This window comes from Mercurialis annua, linkage group LG3 (genome assembly GCF_937616625.2).
Source record: "Mercurialis annua linkage group LG3, ddMerAnnu1.2, whole genome shotgun sequence".
Lineage (NCBI taxonomy): Eukaryota > Viridiplantae > Streptophyta > Magnoliopsida > Malpighiales > Euphorbiaceae > Mercurialis > Mercurialis annua.
In genome coordinates, this window is record NC_065572.1 from 63164372 (window position 1) to 63183256 (window position 18885).

An 18885-nucleotide genomic window follows, 5' to 3' on the forward strand; every position below is an offset into this window, starting at 1 on the left:
AAGGCAACCAGGAAGATACGTTATTCGCGTTGATTTTTTATTTTAATTCGACCTACAATAATTAATTAAATTTATTCTTTTTTCGTCAAACTAACTAATAAGATTGTTCAACTCAAAAATATTATTTTATTTTGAGTTGACTGTATAGCGTTCCTATTTTATGAATACAATTATATTATAGCTGTTAAGATTGAATTGGATAAGTTGATTATGCTTAGTTGAGAGTTAAGCTGACTATAATTGTTCAGTGTATCTCCACAAGGAAAGTGACTTTGTTTCACTTTAATAACTAATAGTATTTTTTTTATTTGCCCATCTAATTTTCAGTGCTTCTGACTAATCCGGATGTAACCCACATCGCGCATCTGGCATGGTAGGTGAATCTGCCAGCGAGAATTTTCTGCACTCATACGACTCGAACCCGATACTTTGTTTAAACGATAACAAACCGCTTACCACTTGAACCGACCTTGTTGGTTAGTAACTAATAATTTATTATTCAATAATAATAATAAAAAAAAAAAGCTAAACCACGTTATATCTTTATCTTTAATTAGTTTCAGGTTCAATTTCTTTTTTATTATAATAAAAAAAGTTGAGAAATTGATGGTCAAAGATATCATAAGTTTACTTTTAAAATGCCGTCTTGATTGATCGATGCTAAATATATATGGCCGCTAACTATGGTGGTTGGGTGGCCATATTATAAATACAAGAACATTTCGGACTTGATTCTCACAAGCTCCACTTTCATTTTTTATCATCAAAACTATTAATTCTACCTCTATCAAATTTTCATTTCCTCGCAAATGGATGTTATTGAAGCCTCAAAGCCCTCTACAAACATTGCTATGAGCCCTGAACAAGAACAACAACAAAATGCTTCAATGCCACCGATCAAATACGGCGATTTTATCGCAACCCTACCGGTCCGAAATGATTGGAAATTCATGCCTCTTCACCTGTACCAAGGTGCATGGTACTTCACTCTTTACTTAGATGCTGTTTTAGAAGCTCAGGAGAAGTTTCAAGCTCAACCTAACGACGTTGTTGTTTGTACTTACCCGAAAACCGGCACTACTTGGGTTAAGGCTTTAGTTTATGCCCTAACTACGCGCTCTCGCTATCCCATTTCGGAGAGTCCTTTGTTGACATCTACACCGCATGATTTGGTTCCATTTTTGGAAGTCGAATCGGCTCAAAACGAAACCTATACTCGTGATCCCGAAAACCCACTTATCGCAACGCATATCCCTTATCAATCCCTGCCGACTTCTATAGTCACAATGGGATGTAAGATTGTGTATCTTTGCAGGGATCCGAAGGACGTGTTAGTATCAATGTGGCATTTCTTTCGGAAAAGATTGCCCGAAGGAATCGACAAAGATGCATTTCTCAGCATGGAAGATTCGTTCAATTCGTTTTGCGAAGGAGCTGCCTTCAATGGACCGTATTGGGATCATGTTGCTGGATACTGGAAGGCTAGTCAGGAAAATCCTGACAAGGTTTTGTTCATTAAATATGAAGATTTGAAGGAGAACATTGTTCCCAATGTTACAAAGCTGGCCGAGTTTCTTGGCTGCCCTTTTACTTCCGAAGAGGAAGAACAAGGCGTAGTTCGACAAATCATTGATTTATGCAGTTTCGAAAGTTTGAGCCAATTGAAGGTGACCGAAGAAGGCGCTTACAGTTCGAATTCACCTTATGTTATCAAGAACAGTTTGTTCTATCGGAAGGGTGAAAAAGGAGATTGGAAAAACTATTTCACTGAAGAAATGGGCGCTCGTTTGGATCAGATTGTTGATGAGAAACTGAGTGGATCTGGCTTTTCATTTCTTTCTTCACAATAACTCAGTGCATGGATTTTACTTTTAAATTCTTAAATGTTCTCCTGCAGAATAAAAATGGATTTGAATAAGCTATTGCACCAGCTTGCATGACTTATTATGTAATATCCATTAGTAATATGATCATATTTTTTTTTTGGGTTTTCTTGTTTGCTATATTTGTATGAATGAATATGACTACCGTTTTTTAGCCTTTGTTAAAAAAAAAAAAATATGACTACCGTTCTTAAGTTTATTTCATATATTAATGAAAATGACTAAAGTTACTGAACTATGGCCATGTTTGGTTCATGGAATAGGTGCGGAATGGAATAGCTATTCCGTATAGAATGAAAATTCTTTACTTTGGTTCATGGAATAGGTATTCCACGGAATTGCTATTCCATGATTTTGTGGAATAAGTACTCCTCTCAAAAATTAAAGAATGGCTATTCCATTCCTTATGAAATAACTATTCCATTCCATGCTATTCAATTCCATGAACCAAACATGGCCTATATACTTATATACTTATATACTTGTGTTGTGGTGCTTATATACTTCTATAGGATTTTCAGAGACCAAACTATTTTTTAAATTTAAAGTTTTGTACTTATTAATGACAACGAAATTTTTTAATTTTTATAATTATATCCAATTTGCAAATTCTCTTCTAAATACAACTTTTAAAACTTAGCGGAAACAAGTCTGATCTTTAATTATTATTATTTTGGCATATTCTAACAACAAGACATGGTTCTTTACAAAATCATGTTTTTTTACGGTTTTAATGACTTAAACGACATAAAATAAAGACTTCTAGATGTAAAATGCCATAATGACTTTGGACACTAAAATGTCATGATGACTTTTGACTCTAGATGTAAAATGCCAAAAAAAAAATGAAACACTAATATTTTTATGCCAAATGTTACATGTTAGTATATATAAATTGCAATATTTGAAATTTTATATGCAAATAATCCCTTTATTTTACACACATTTTAATAAAATACTCCCTCCGTTCTTTTTTAGTTGTCCATTTAGCCAAAATTGCACATATTAAGATAGTGGGATTTTTGTCTTAAATAATAGGAGTAAATACTAATATAACCCTACTATATAATAAATGCTTTGTAAATTGAATTATAGAGTCATTTATTAGAAAGGGTTAAATTTGGAAGATAATAGCTAATGTTATCTTGAAATTTTAAATGGACAACTAAATATAGACAAATTCATTTGGCTAAAGGGACAACTAAAAAAGAACGGAGAGAGTATTAGTTTATATTCATCAACGTCCCTTAGTTATCCTTATTAATTAGTAATAATTAGGGCTATTGTCGCTATATATTCCCACCTTTAACGTTTTTTTTTTAATTTAAGCACAATCTAAAAAACATCTCACCTCGCATCCTAACCTTTTCAAACTATTCACCCTATAACCCGGTTTGCATTTTATAGATTATGTTCCATAAAAATGATATCGTTTTTGGCCGTGTTAATGACCAAAACGATGTCGTATAAGACATTTAGACTATATTTGTCATAAAATGAAAGGTTGTTATATATAATGCCACGTTTTCTATATTGTGCTTAAATCGAAGAAAAAAACGCAAAAGATGGGGATATATAATAACAATAACCCTTATAATAATATCATAAGATACTCAAAGTAATACTAATTTATTTAAAAACATAATAATGTATAAAAGAAAATTAACTTAAAGTGTTTCTAAAAATTAAAATAAAACATTTTGAAAAACAAAATTGAACCTAAAATGATCAACATATATAATTCCATTAATGATATGTACATCAGTAGAAAGAATACACAAGAAATTGAACTAGTGTGGTTTTGTGGTAAATGGTTTACAAAGTGTTAGAAAGGGCTAACTTTACGAGCAATCTGAATCATAAATTCAGGAACAAGGCGTCTTTTTGGAGGAGCCACTGCATCTTTGGCCTGAGCTTCTGGATCATTAGCATGAATTATTGCAACTAAATCTTCAAACATTTGATCTTTGCCGCCTCTCATCGGATCCTAAGTTGCATATTATAATCACCATCATAAGAATTCATACAAAAACTTTATGCGCAAGCCAATAACTATAGAATATTCAATGAATGCAAATATTCTTGAGACCGAAGTAGGGGTGAGCAGCCGTTGGTTCAGACATGATGCATATTTAATATTTTATACAAATCGATACATTTCATATGTTTACTTAAACCAAAACTTTCCACACTCAAAACTGAGATGAAACCAAATTATATTCGGAATTTTTGTTTCGTTTTGATTCTGTCAATTCGGTTTTAACAGAATACTGCACACCCCTAGACCAAACTGAAGCATTAAAAAAGTATTGGATTGCAACAGATTCGAATGTGATATGCATTCTAAGTAGTGATTCAAAGTATCGGCCCTTACCTGAAGAAACACATCTGTATGAGTTTTCCCTTCATATAAGATGGATTCAGCTCTAACTCCAACTCTTTGAAGAGTTCCAGCAAAATTTTTACTGTAAAATCACACATTTCAAAGAATAAGGTACTAGAATACATGGAATATCGCTTATCAACCAGATGTAAATGGTTTCTGCTTAAACAGTAGATCAGGCATGGTCCGACTATTTGGTATAAATTGATTTAATTGAAAACCGCTTGATCCCCCAGGCTGATCTAAGATACATAAGCACATACGTGTGTATTCATTTTGAACCCGAGCTTAGCATTTTTATCTTTCAAACCGAATCAATTTTATAAGAATTTAAAACTTTCAAACCGAATCGAACTGAACTAGTAAGTTTGGTTGATTTTTCCATTCGGTTTGTACCAAAAATGAACTAAAGTTTTTTACTTTCAAAATCTAACAAAATCAACAGTCGATCTTTAAAAGAAATTCAATTCCAACCAAATTTGTTGATTTGGTGTAGTTATTCGATTTAGTTTAGTTTATGCACACCACTATACATAAGCCGTCTAAATATGGAAGATGTTTGGAAACAATTTCATCAAAGAACTGAACAAACCTGGCATCTGCTGGAATAGAATAATCTGCACTACCATGAAAAAGAATAATAGGAGGCAGGAGAGAAACTGCATCTTTCAAGTTGGGATCCTGTACAATTACTTCAGGAGAAAATCTTTGTAATGATTCTTCTCCTTCCATTATGCTATATAAGAATTTGAAAACATCAGTTCAGAAGTTTAGAACACCACAAGCAAACAAGGCATTAAGTAAAAAACAGAAACATATGCACAATAATCAGGGAAAGAAGAACTATACCTTAGGAAGACGGACTTGTATAAACCACGACCATGGAAGTAATCTATAAGATTATACAAATTGTACCTATATGAAGAAACTTTTTGTCAGTGTCAATACCAGGAAAATTACGAGTTTAGAAGAGTGTTTTACAAAAACAAACCCTCCGGATAGCCCAAAATACGCCTTAATCTGAGAAACATTCCAAGTGATGGTTTCTCGTGTTGTGGCCTCCTTGATTGCCTGGTCCACGAGAGCACAAGCTGCAATATGTGCGCCAGCAGACTGTCCCATCAAGTAAATCCTAACGAAACAAAGAACAGAAATAACAAATAATATCAGTTAGGTGCATCAGTTTGTGAAAGGAAAAGGAAGGAAACATATAATTCAACCACCTGTTAGGATCACCTCCATATTGAGCAATGTTGTTACATACAAAAGAGATGCCTTGAGAAGCATCACTCACCATGTCGCTCATGGTTCCCTGAGGGAAATTTCTGCATGTGCAAGTCAATTAGGACCAGCATTACAGGCGATCTTATGATATTCACCAAAGGAACATCCATTTACAAACAAAAGAATTTAAGCAACCAAATGCGTCAAACTGAAGCAACTCTGAGGAATGATCAGTCTATAAAAAAGATTGCTTATAAAATTATAGCATATGTAACATTTAACATAACCTCTAACTAGTTCTGAAGTCAAACAAAATTTTCTAGTGTCAAAATTCGTCCAAGGGCATAGACGTAGGTTACAGAAGATAAGAAAGTAATTAAACAGAAAGGTTAGAAAAGAAGTAAATACAGCAATTATCAATCGGGAACAAAAAACAGCTGAAGAACCAAATGCTCATTTACCAATTTTCGACTAATTGAATAGCATTGATCCCAAATCAAAGTTCTCTGAGTGTTTAGTTAAAATATATACTACTATTTATATTAAATATAGATAGTAAACATGCATAGGAAGATCTATCTTTTGAAAAAAAAGAAAAAAAAACATCCACAGGAAGACAGTGATACTTGAAACGTAATTGCTTATGTAATATGAAGCATTGTTGGAACTATTCACCAAAAGAAATGAAAAACACCAACACTAAATAAGAAGGTAACAGTTAAGAACATAGTGGGAAATTTAGATTACAGAGCTTTTCTCTTAACAAAATAGGATCTTCCGTCTACAAAGAAAATTGTTAATGAACAAGTAAAATCAATTCACCTGTAATCTATGCAGGCTACAATAATATCTCTTTCTGACAACTGTTTTCCTAAAAGAGAACCCCATGCTTTATATCTGCATCAACATATTCAAGACTTGTTAAGGGTACAAAAGCAGGTATAGATTTTAAGGATTAACAGTTGATGATTGAATCTTAAGACCTCACTAGGCAAATCATTCTTGTTCCTAATCCATAATGATTAAAAAAATTCATTAAAACGTCGCATCTATCCAGACTGAATTACATTTTCCTCTTGTATTTTCCGATTATTCAGCTAGATAGTCGCAACAAGCTATTGCATATCCTAAATTGAGTAATGTTGGGGACTTGGGGTTAATCAGCTCAAGTATTCAATACATAGAAACTGAATACACCAAAAACAAAATCTTACACACCCAATAATCCATGCTCCACCAGTTACAAATGCAACAACTGGCTTCGGCCTATCAATATCTTTCGGTAAATATAGATCAAGCCTGCATAAAAAGAATCTCCTCCGGTCAGGCAGGCTGCCAACCCATGGATATACACGGGGTTCGTGAACTTAATAAATGGAATTGCGAAAGAAATAACAACATATCATTACATCGAACCTATTTCTCGGTTGATCGCCATAAACTATACTTCTCAAAACCTGTTTAGAAAAGAAATAGTAATAACCAACTGCAAAAGAATAACAGGCTAGTTATGATCCACTACAGATAAAAAGCGGCATGTATAAGGATTACAATCATGCATGCAAAACGTTTTGCATAGGAATACTGGATGTAACGGACCTTGAATAAAACCTGGAAGAAGCATGAAAGAGTAGCAACCAAGGGCCATAAATCTCACCATCCATTTGTAGCCTACCCTAAATAAAGTAAATAATCAAGAAGTATGCGGAAAAATTAGATAAAATTGGGAAAGCATCTTGAACTGAAGTCGGGAAATACATGTTAGATTCGCAAAGCCAAAAGCATATAACGAGCAAAAATGAAATGCATCTGCTGCAAGTTTGTTATTATCATCTTCATCTATAGCATGTCACAGACCTAGATAACTCAATTGCCCCCATCATGTTAGTTTCATCATCTATTTCCTTCAAGAATTATATGATGTTACTGTGAATGTGAAGACAGAAAATCTTACGGAAACAGTTTTGTCTTTCACATGACCGAGATGCATATCATAGAGATGAAAAAATTGTATTTTCTTAATTAATCAAGTAGAGCCAGATGAAATTGGAGACTATTAAACTTTGTATGATCTCCTAACAAGGAGATAACCAATAAATAGAGCAGCCATTTTATAATGCTGAGTTCTGACCTAAGCAAAACAAACTCCGCATTACGACATTAAACACTTTGAAAAGTACATTTCCCTAAGCTTGAGCATATCCTCAAATTTGGGGACACCCTAAGGATAAAATAAGCAAACTTTTACGTACATTTTTCCTCGCACCAAATCTAGTATAGAATTCATTACATACATTCCTATACAGCCTGATTCGCATAAATTAGCCCACTCTAAGATCAACTTCAAAGCACACATTTCTATCAAATAATTAGCCATTCAGCTCAAATTATGCATTATTTCACTCAATAGCCTAACATATCAAAAACCAACCAAACCAACAAACATGCCTTGGACAACTTTCACAAATTCTAAGCATCTAAAAGTAATCAAAACTCACAAAATCATTAATTATAAAACAAAAAGATGAGAGCTTTTTGAGTACCCAAGATAAGATAAAAGCTTCAAACTCAATCTAGTAACAAGAAAAGTCTCAGCAGCAGCATGCCCCACTTCCTGACCAATAGATTGGCCACGTGGAGTGGCATCACCACCACCATCACTCCCTGAAACATCATCCAAAAGCGAAGGAATGGAGCTTTCACTAGCAATTCGCCGTCGTCTCTGTTCAGAATTGACAACAGTAGTAGCACTAGAAACACTAGAAATACCTGCAAAACTAGAAGTTCTTGACAAAAGTGGCTTACTTATAGAAAAATTCGTTTCTTTTTCTTCATCAAATTGAGAAGAAACTAAAAAATTCCCAGTTGGGTCATCAAAATTAAAGATTTCTTGTTGTAGTAACATTGGATCAGGTGGATCAAGATAAGAATTGGGTTTTGAATATGGTTGTTTGATGGTAACTGGAAGAATTGGATTTAAAGATGGCATTTTTTTAACTTTTATAAAGATTGAAACTTTTAGTAACGGTTTGTTTTCTGTTGGATTTGCGTCTGATTTTGAGGTGGTTGCTTGTAAGAATGATGAGATAAAGAGGAAAATTGCCAAATCAGGGGAGTTTTTTTGGATTGGATTATGAAGAATGGGGAGATAGTTAGTTGGGGATTGACAGATGGGTTTGTATTATTGAATTTTCTGTTTGTTTCGTTGGAAAATTTTGGAATTTGTTGTTTGCATTTTGTCTGCCTATCAACCAAATATGCTTTGACACCTAACTTCTTGTAGTCTTGATTTTTTTTTTATTATTTTATTTGTATAGAGGTTTATGAAATATCTACTGTGCGACGGTATAATTAAATTTTTCACATTCGAACTAATTTTAACTCGAGCCGTGTAGGTTTTTTTGCGGAAAATAAATTTTAGTCTCAAGTTGTAAACGGCTGCACACACATATATATATGGTGTAAACACGTAATCTCACTTAGGAGAACGTCTTATTAATTCAATTGCGCTTTGAAATTTTGTAGTTTTGATATTTAATTTAAGCTTCAAGAGACTTTTTTTATATGATTGATTATACTTAATCTAAATAAAATTAGCTCTGAAAATTCAGGAATTATGTTTTTCAAATGTTCCGATTATTAAATAGATTTTTAATTCATGTGTTTTTTCAATGAAAGAATTTTTAAATTCAAAAATCTAGCGGATTTATTAAATATATTGAATAAAAAATGACAGTTTTTTCCGATAATATTATAATTTATGTCAATATTGTCCAAACAACAACAAATAAAAATGATTTCTTTAGAATGATTTGAATCCATAAAAGAAGCTGATTTATTTGGTCATATGGTTAAAAACATTAATGATTTTAAAATTTAGCAACTGCTGCATATTCAGGGCATTGCGAGATCAACTCCAAAACTCATCTCGGTTTAGTGGCATCCATTAATTTGTGACTGGATAAAAGTAAACATTGACGGCTTACAGGCTCTCCGGGATAAGCAGGAGGCGGAGCGATTTTCATGAACGCATTATGTGATGCAAGAGGTGCATTTGCTTTTCCGATGGGTAATAGATTTTTTTATTGTCGAGCTTGCTAGTGAATATTGCTTGGAAAAAGGGATAACATTTCCTTTAGCTTGATTGATTAAATGACTAAAAGTCGATTATGTAACTCTGAGTTACAAGTTTAGAGACCGACATGAAATGACCATTTACTCGATTAAATTTACAAAGCTTATTTATTAAAATGTCTATGCAACTTTCTTGAAAGGCAGATGCGACTCGAAAATATAAGTTTGTTGTATCTTGATTTGATCAATATCAAAATTGGTTAGAGTATAATTACAAAAATTAAAAAATTAAAATACAATAATATTAATTTGTCAAAAACTATAAATAATTATTGTTAATTTATATATTTTTTATTGCTTCACAAGTTTGGAAGTATTTTTTCATATTCATGTGTTGGATCCAATACTTGCACTAAAATCCCATCTCTTTAGGACCTGATTTGGGGCCTCACTCATTATCACAAGAACAAATCTAATCTGCAACTTTCCAGCTTCTAGCCACACTTCACAAAACTCTTTTCTGGATAAACAAACAAACCATAATACGATTCTATAAACAAGACATGATATCAGATCACTCAAATCTGCACCGACCGGATCAATGTTCCGCACTTCCGCTATACTGTCATTACATCGCATATTCGACCTTCATCATTTTTATCAAAGAATCACCACTCAACAAAATGCAACATCTCTTTTTTTCAGTATAGTAATGACTAAATTGCAGCTTCTACAAGCTACAACCAACTCTATTTAAATAGTATCATTGATAAGAGTTTAAACGAGAGACATCATAGCAAAATCGAAACCTCAAATCAACAAGAATCTCATCAATCTGATCCAGTCATCAGTGAACACAGAAAGAAAAATAGAAATTCCAATAGATGTTGCTGATTTGGCAGAAATTCCAGAGAATTTGAAATAGAGATTTGGAAACAGATGACAATCCACAATCAGATAGAACAATACACGAAGAATAAAGAACGAGAGGATCCGAATGATATTAAGCTGAAAACTTGATTATGAATCAAAACATATCTGAATCAAAAGAAGAACTGAATTCAAATAGAATAGAATCTGAAATCAAAATTGATCATTGTTAGCAACGATTTGAATCTAAAACTGAAATCAAGTCGCCCGTAGGGATGAACTTGAAACCGAAACTGAACTTTGAAATGGAGTCACCAATAGCCATGCTCACAAACTGAAATCGAGTCATTGATAGTAATGCTCACAAAGTGAAATAGAACCAGATCGCTGGGACTGGACATCAAGATCATTACATTGAGAAGAAACTGAAACGCGGCAGCAACACCGGCGGCAACGCCTGATCCGGGCTCGGACCCGCTCTAATACCATATCAGAAAACAGAGAACACTATATTGACTGAGTTTGTAATATACAAAACTAAGAATAAACCTAAAGCTGAAAGCTCTACATACACAAGGCAAAACAATAACCGGTTTTCTCTAACAAACTCAAAACAGAAATCACACACTAATCCACATAGCTAATGTGGCAGTAACTTAAGATGAGGTATAGCAGTAGCAATGTATTAGCATACATAAACCGTGTTACAACCCGCAACAGAAATAAACAACTCCAAACGATCGTGATTTCAAAACCGAAAGAAACAACTTACAGATGAAGGAAGGAAGCTTACGTGACCAACTGATTTAAAACACAAAAAAATGGAAAATTCCCGTCAATGCATTAATATATAGCAACAGAAAATACAAAAATTATCGGTTCCAATGTGAAGATAACTGTTAGTTGTCTTGTTGGCACCAATAAAATGGAATTAATGAAAATAATTAACATTTTTACCGATCCACACCAAGAAGAAACTAGGCTTGTTTTGGTCTTTTAAATGGTGGTTCCTCCTCCTTTTCCCTTCCATTGGTGTTCCAGTGGCCATCTCCTTGTTTTTCATTGTCATTCTCTTCCAATAGCATTAGACTGCATTTCTGTGCACAGCTGCACAGAGGATATATTCCACACTTGCTCACCTCCAAAAACCAATTTTCACCATATATCTTGATTTCTAACCAAGGATACTCTCCTGTTCCATAATCACGCCGTGGAGCCGTGACAGGATAACATAAGGCTACGTGCTCCGACACATACACAGACGCAGTGGACTTATAACTCCTGAATGTGAAAGTCTCCTTGTCATAGTTTGACAAGTTGCATTCAATTTGTAGCAAGCTGTCAGGATTCATGTGATAGTTATCCGGAAATGCGATAACACAGCATACTGCAGCCTTGTCCCAACAGAACAAGCCATCATTAGAATGTTTACAATACGGGATTTTAATTGAATTTCCAGTGCTTGTATATGTAAACCACTCTGGAATTTCATTTCCAGGATACATCATCATCCTTCTAGTATCGTTTCTCCTATCACACTGCAAGCAAAAGATAAATAAAACAAGGTGAATATCAGTAACAAACTAAATGACAAGAAAATAGGAAATTTATCCTTACTTTATTAAGCACACTCGCCGATCGTTGCAGCTTCATCTCCATTTCTGCCAGAACCATACCCCATGATTTGTTTCGATCCAACTTCATGCAATTAGTAAATTCAAATTTCTTGTCATCAATATCAAACCTCATTTCGTCGTCAAATTCGAAGAAGGGTATAGGGGCAGATACACTTTCTAATGATCTGCAGTCATGAGCATTTAAGTACATTAGAGACCAGGGAAGATGTACCAATGATTTCAGCCTATCGCAAAAGCTTATATCGAGTTCCCACAGTTGGTGGAGCTGTTGTATGCTTTCCGGAAGTGACTCAAATCTATTATTGCTAAGATCTAGTTTCCATATCGAGGATAAACTGCTCAACTCGGATACAGATTTCAACATATGACATCCACTAGCTTGTAGACTAAAAGAAACCGTTAAATTTGCTGGCATATTTTCAAGTTTTTGGCATCCAGACAATTCAACGTTGAGAAGTGCTTCCAAATTACTGAGGCTTTCTGGAAGATGAGTAAGGTTTCTGCAACTTTGAAGCTGTAAATACTGAAGAGATTTTATATTGCCAAGGGTTTCTGGAAGATAAGCAAGGTTTCTGCAATTTTTAAGTCTCAGTGAACTAAGAGCTTTTAGATTATCAATCGATGATGGTAGCTCTTCAATTGCTGTTCCTTCCAGAAAAAGAGACCGAAAATGATCCATGGTCTCCGAGATTTCTGGGAATTTCTTTAGGCGAGAGCAGCCAGATACGTCAAGAGTTTCAAGAGATTTCAAGTTACACATGCTGCTGGGGAGAGTTTCAAGATTCATGCAGCATTCGAGTTCCAAAATAGCCAGCCTGCTGAGGGAAACGAGTGATGATGGCACTTCTTTTATTGCTGTATTACTTAAAACAAGGCATTTTAGGCTCCTTGAAAGCTCTGGAAATGCCTCGAGTCTCAAGCAACCAGAAAGGTTTAGACCTTCAAGCGACATCAAACCAGTTGTACTCGGAAAACTTATCATTCTTTCACAACCAGACACATTTAGAAGAACGAGATTCCTAGCCAATGTAAGCTCTGGAACTTTGATAAGGCAGCTGGAGTGATGGAGGTCAATGAATTGCAAGGTTTTAATCTGCAGTAAAAAAAAGAACCGAAATGTAAAAACAAATAAAGCAGTAGGAAATCGAAGTTTGTAATATGAATCATACCATTTTTCCGCTTGGTGGCGTTTTCAGTTTGCTGTAAGGCAAATGAAGCTCTACAATTTTCAGCTGATGGAAATTAGCTGGCAGAGTTTCCAACGGGTATCCGTGCCAGTACAAATATCGCAGCTCGTTGGGGAAGCTTTGCAGGCCTTGAGAAAGGTGCACCTCATCACCTGTTTCTGTTTCAGACCCATAGAAAAATGACAGTAATTTTAGATGAGGCATTCCCTCAAAAACATCTGGATTTAAGTCAATGGCTTTAATTTTGGACATGTCCAGGAATATTGCTTCAATTGCATCAGTTCCCTGCCAACGGAAAACATGCATAACAGAATGTCATATCATATTATTTAACATTTTGACACTAATACTTCAACCAAATTTCAAAATGAATAATACTGTAAAGAATAATTAAAATGTACGTAAACCTTACATTATTTTTTGTGAGCACACTAACGATTTCTTCATGATCCCATAATCTACTCCTTTTGCATGGCTCTCTAGATTCTTGGAGAACAATTTCCTTTCCCATTTCTTGCAGCAAGTCATGCATTTCTATCTTACCAGAAACAGCTATAAGAGATTTATCCATGAGAACACATAATCCAATATCTACATTCAAGCCACAACATCTAAGAATTCTTGCAGCAGAAGCTCAAGATGGTGAAGCTCAGGTTTGGATTAAAGACATCCCAATTCATTGGAAACAGCTCTGGGAGGAAGACCTTCGTTTTGGCCTTTCATGCAACATAGATAGCAGTAGTTAATTTTCTTGGTTTTTCTATTTTGTCTTGCTGTGCAAGAATTAGTTTTTTCTTAAAAAAAAAAATCTAAAGATGATCTAGTAAAACCACTTATTTGTTATATTTAGCCGATTTAAACACCAAATTGAAAACAAACATTAAATTGTCACTTTGAACAAGTTCAGACATCAAATTAATAATTATCCCAAAAATATACCCAAAAACACTAAAGAAAACTTCCCTAAATGTTGACAGCTACTTCTATTTGCAATTTCTTTGCTGCATCATAAGAAGCATGCAGTGCCACAAGCAGATAATAGACAAGCAATACCCCTGTCCAGATGGAAAATCTAATGAATGATGCCCCGTCGATGGATCCCATAATAAAAACATTTAGAGCAATCGAAGCAGATGGTAGCCATGGCACCAATGGTACTCCCCACAGTTTAGGCTTTCTTGCTTGATTCAGTGTCAGCTGTAGTGCTAATGTGGAGAAAAACCAAATCGGTACGGTTATTACATAACCAACCCAGCCATCTGAGACTGCCCAATAAACAGCGCAGGCAATTGAGGATGCTACGATTAACCCCAACAATCCAATAAGCTTCTTTCTGTCAACATTCAACGTCTCATTAGTCACATAGTATCGTCTCACCAGCAATGCAAGAGCCACAAGAGAAAATATGAAAAGGGTGGAGATGGACAAGAGGTTTGCCAAAACATCAAGGCTTGTGAAGAAAGCAACAATACAATTTGCTACAGTCATGCAAACTGTGGCAATCACTGGGGTGCCAGTTCTTTTATTGACGGAAGCAAGTATAGGCGGGGCCATATGGGTTCTGCCGATATGAGTGAAATATCGAGATTGTCCGAGCACATTAGTTAGCAAAACTGTTGTCATCCCTTTCAACGCACCCAATCCAACGATATATTTCGCCCAATTCATACCCGTAGCTTGAAATGCCACTGTGAATGGCGCATCAACATCAATCTGGGTGTAAGGCTGCATTAAGCTTAGCGTTGCTGCAAGAACGCAGTAAAGTACCACAATAACCGACATGGAGCCAATTAGTCCTAACGGAATATCTCGACCCGGGTTTTTAATCTCCTCACCTAAAGTTGCTACTCCATCAAATCCTATATATGCAAAGAAAAGCATAGATGATGCCTTCAGAATCCCGCGAATACCAAAAGGTGCGAAAGGTGTGAAATTAGCAGTATTCGCCTTCGTAAGACCGGCGATGATGATGAATGCCAAGATGAACATGTGGACTATTGTAGCAATTGAGTTGAATCTTGATGAACCTTTGATACTCCAACATGCTCCAATACAAATAAAGATCGAAATCATCACAGCAATGGGATCTAAATAGTTATAATTATCTGCAAGAAATGGGGCGTGTATGCGGAAAGTGTTTGGTTCATTGTTAAAGAGGGTAGCCAAATACGAAGTCCAAGACCGAGCCACGCCAGCACCAGAAATAATATACTCAAACAAAATGTTCCCAGCAGCAATGAAAGCTACAAAATCACCCAGCTCCACTCTAAGATACGAAAATGAACCTCCGGCTACCGGTAATTCCGTCGCGAATTCGCTGTAGCATAACACTGATAACAATGCAGCTATGCCCGATATTAGGTATGAAAGTATAACCGCAGGACCGGCATCATTCCGAGCAGCTTCGCCAGTAAGTACAAATACTCCTGCACCCATTATAGCTCCAATCCCAAACCAAAAAATATCCAACCAATTCAGAGTTTTTTTCATCTCATTATGGCTTTCGCCACGCACTTCCTGCAGCTCGACATTATCTAGTGATCGTGCTAGAACACGATCCTTGAACCGGCTTTTTATGTTAGACAATGCATGAATATAAGAGTTCCAGCTTTGGAATGATTCTTCTGGCAAAAAATCTTCTTTCTTGCAGACACATCCTCTGTTCTGAAGGCCACTGCCATCACTAGCCATCGCCCTAGTTGCTTACCCTGCGAAAGAAAAGAACTAATCAAAATAAATGGTGGAAAAAATGACAAATTTAATTGGCAAGAAAAAAACTAAATAGAACAAATGGTGAAAAAGATAATAGAACTTAAAATACCACTGCATATAAAAAAATTGATGGTAGAGAATTTTCAGTATCTAAACACTATTAAAAAATGAGATTCTTTTTTATTCTTGCGGATCCATAAAATGGGGAATTTGACTAATGTAACTATTTTTTTTTGTAGCTAAGAAAGATGGTAACAAATGTATAAAAAAAAATTGATGATAGAGATTTTAAAGTATCTAAACAAACACTACCAATTCCTAATGAAAAAAGATTCTTATTGATTCTTGCGGATCCCTAAAATGTGGAGTTTGACTAATGTAAATGTAATAATATTTTTGAATTGTTACCTTCCTAAGAGCATCTCTAACAATGTTCTCTATTTTTTAAGAGCATCTTTAAATAAATAAAGAGCATCTTTAATTATGGAGAGCAAAAATTTAAACCTCATTTAATGGACTCTCTAAATTTATTTACTTTTATAATTATTTGTCTTTTTCTTTTTTATTTTCCCTCTTCTTTTAATTATATGTCATTATATTCAATTCTCCTCCATTGATCTTTTTCTTATTAAAGCTGAACACACACACTGATAACACATATTAAAAAAAATTATTACAAAATTAGTAAAAAGATACAGCAAAAGATGATCATCATTGCCACAGATGGTTGTATCCTAATTCCAAAGGCAACGTGTTTGAATCCTTTAGTGGTATTTTCACATAAATAAAATAACTTGTTGGATGAAACGATACATTTACGTTGTTAAGCTTATGTTTTCATTCTCTTGATTAGAGTGAGCGAGAAATATAATTAACACGTTGTTTTTTTCCCCTAAAAATAAGGAAGTAGTGGAAATATAATTAACACGTTGTTTTTTTTTAAATACAGAATTGGTTTGACTCTCTAGATGTGGAAAGCCAAACTCACTCTTTATTTTATTTTTTTTAAATAAAGAGTCCATTGGACTAATATTTTTTAGTTACACTCTTTATAATAAAGAATTTTAAAGAAATAGAGAGTCCATTGTGGATGCTCTAATGAAACTCTTTAAACTTATTTTTCAATCCTAAAGCGTACCAAGTTGTAAAATTTTCACGTGATTTAAATTTTAAATTAAAAGATCTTTTTTTTTGTGAATCAAATTTCAGATTTTTAGACCTTCTCAGCTTAAATGATATTGACAAACTACAAAATTATTGAAGAAAAATAATCAAAAAGAAATATATGTTCTATAGATTAATTTTAAAATTGGCTGAAAAACTCAGAAAAGTTTTCTTCCAAATTTTTTCAAGATAATTTGTTTAAACCAAAACTAATAATAATAAATTAAGTTATTATTTTACATAATAATATTGGCCGAAAAAGTATTAACCTAAAAATTAGTATTCACTAAAATGCAGTAATCCTATTGTTATGACTAGTGAAGATGATGAAACTTAAAGTAATTTATACAGTAGCAAAATTAAAGAGAACAGAAGTACACATAAAAAAAATCGTCTAATGAGGAAATTAATCAAATAAAAATATAACTAAAAATAATCGGTTAACCTAAAAACTAGTATTCACTAAAATGTAATAGTCCTGAAATTATTTGTTATGACTAGTGATTAAAAGCAATTTACACAGTAGCATAATCAAAGAGAATATAACATAGGAAAAAGAAAACAGCTGCTGGTAATGGAGCAAGTGAAGAATTAACACCAATTTAACATAAAATAAACAAGAATTAACACCAATTTAACATAAGATATAAAGAAGAATTAACACCAATTTAACATATAGAGAAGACGGCGTACCTGGATGTTTGATAATCAAATAATAGAAAAACGTGACTGCATTAACATGAAATTTTAAATAATGGTGGAATTGGTTTTAGAGTTATGGTTGGTGGTGATTGCTTTTATATAAGTACGTACAGTTCTAGTTTAATACTATAACTTTCTTTTGAGATAAAACCCTAATCTCCCAAGATTTGTTGTCTAATTTAATTTTAAAATCTAAAAATATTCCTAAGATATCTTTTATTTTGATTTTTGATACACCTCAACTGTTTCTGTTTTGATGATTTTATAATGAGATAATAGCTCAATTTGCGCATATGGTATTCTCCTATTTAGCAGTATATTGTATTGTATTCCAAATTAAATAGGAATAAGGAAAACAAAAAGGAAATTGTTAGCCTCGCATAAATTAATTAAATAGGAATAAGCTACTACTAAATAGGAGAATGTATATTGTGTTGTACTCCAAATCAAATAGGAATAAGGAAAACAAAAAGGAAATCGTTATTCTCGCACTATAAAAATAAAAGACAAAATGATTTTTATTTTTCTTTTAACAAATTGTTATATTACTTACAGTGAAAAAATTACCCTATATGTTGTCAAAATTACAATTGCCTAAGATAAGGGAAAAGGGTGTTTATGCATCCTTCAACCTTTGATGGATGATTATTCATATTTATAATTATAAAGTTTATATTGATTTAATCCAGTCTCTAAAAATATAAAATAAGTACAAATAAGTCTTTTCTAACAAAAATAGATTGACTTAATATGAAGGGCTTGTTTGTCCACCGACTTGCCCGAGTCAAAATTTAAAGACGTATTTGCACATTTAATTTACAACTTTAAAAAAAATGGTAGTTAATACCAGAATATTTTTTATTTTTGAAAAAAAAAATTAAAGTAAAAATAGAATCAATAAAGATAAACTTAATTATAAAAATTTATGATTAATATTATAGTTAATATTTAATATATATATATATATATATATATATATATATATATGAGATATTATATAAATATCACAATGAATAATTTTCTAAATATATTATGATAACTTAAAAAAA

General features: G+C 33.5%; 4 protein-coding genes across 8 annotated transcripts; 1 reads left to right on the forward strand and 3 right to left on the reverse strand.

Annotated features, from left to right (window-relative positions):
• The first annotated feature begins 703 nt into the window (after positions 1-703).
• LOC126673070 (flavonol 3-sulfotransferase-like) lies at positions 704-1984 on the forward strand. Its single transcript, XM_050367036.2, has one exon. The coding sequence runs from the start codon at positions 810-812 to the stop codon at positions 1848-1850; it is 1041 nt and encodes a 346-aa protein (XP_050222993.1). The 5' UTR covers positions 704-809; the 3' UTR covers positions 1851-1984.
• Positions 1985-3596: 1612 nt separating this feature from the next.
• Positions 3597-8755, reverse strand: LOC126674822 (isoprenylcysteine alpha-carbonyl methylesterase ICME-like). Of its 3 annotated transcripts, XM_056105218.1 has the most exons (12): positions 8260-8755; positions 8034-8154; positions 7090-7166; positions 6907-6976; positions 6709-6789; positions 6313-6387; positions 5490-5591; positions 5258-5398; positions 5116-5181; positions 4859-5002; positions 4258-4348; positions 3597-3870 (listed from the first exon to the last, which is right to left on the reverse strand). In XM_056105218.1, the coding sequence occupies exons 1-12, from the start codon at positions 8477-8479 to the stop codon at positions 3709-3711; spliced, it is 1350 nt and encodes a 449-aa protein (XP_055961193.1). In that variant the 5' UTR covers positions 8480-8755; the 3' UTR covers positions 3597-3708. The 3 variants fall into 3 exon arrangements, with proteins under 3 accessions (XP_055961193.1, XP_050225301.1, XP_055961194.1); XM_050369344.2 differs by having other exon boundaries at positions 8034-8755; XM_056105219.1 differs by lacking the exon at positions 8034-8154 and having other exon boundaries at positions 7090-7161; positions 8260-8754.
• A 1129-nt stretch (positions 8756-9884) lies between these two features.
• On the reverse strand, positions 9885-13897 carry LOC126674837 (disease resistance protein RPV1-like). 3 transcript variants are annotated; one of them, XM_050369360.2, is made up of 6 exons: positions 13671-13897; positions 13241-13543; positions 12052-13164; positions 11392-11972; positions 11207-11235; positions 9885-10913 (listed from the first exon to the last, which is right to left on the reverse strand). In XM_050369360.2, the coding sequence occupies exons 1-4, from the start codon at positions 13827-13829 to the stop codon at positions 11412-11414; spliced, it is 2136 nt and encodes a 711-aa protein (XP_050225317.1). In that variant the 5' UTR covers positions 13830-13897; the 3' UTR covers positions 9885-10913; positions 11207-11235; positions 11392-11411. The 3 variants fall into 3 exon arrangements, with proteins under 3 accessions (XP_050225317.1, XP_050225316.1, XP_050225315.1); XM_050369359.2 differs by having other exon boundaries at positions 9885-11235; XM_050369358.2 differs by lacking the exons at positions 9885-10913; positions 11207-11235 and having other exon boundaries at positions 11257-11972.
• A 182-nt stretch (positions 13898-14079) lies between these two features.
• On the reverse strand, positions 14080-18003 carry LOC126674838 (cationic amino acid transporter 1-like). The gene is made up of 2 exons (XM_050369361.2): positions 17828-18003; positions 14080-15966 (listed from the first exon to the last, which is right to left on the reverse strand). The coding sequence occupies exon 2, from the start codon at positions 15947-15949 to the stop codon at positions 14222-14224; it is 1728 nt and encodes a 575-aa protein (XP_050225318.1). The 5' UTR covers positions 15950-15966; positions 17828-18003; the 3' UTR covers positions 14080-14221.
• Between the last annotated feature and the right edge of the window lie 882 nt (positions 18004-18885).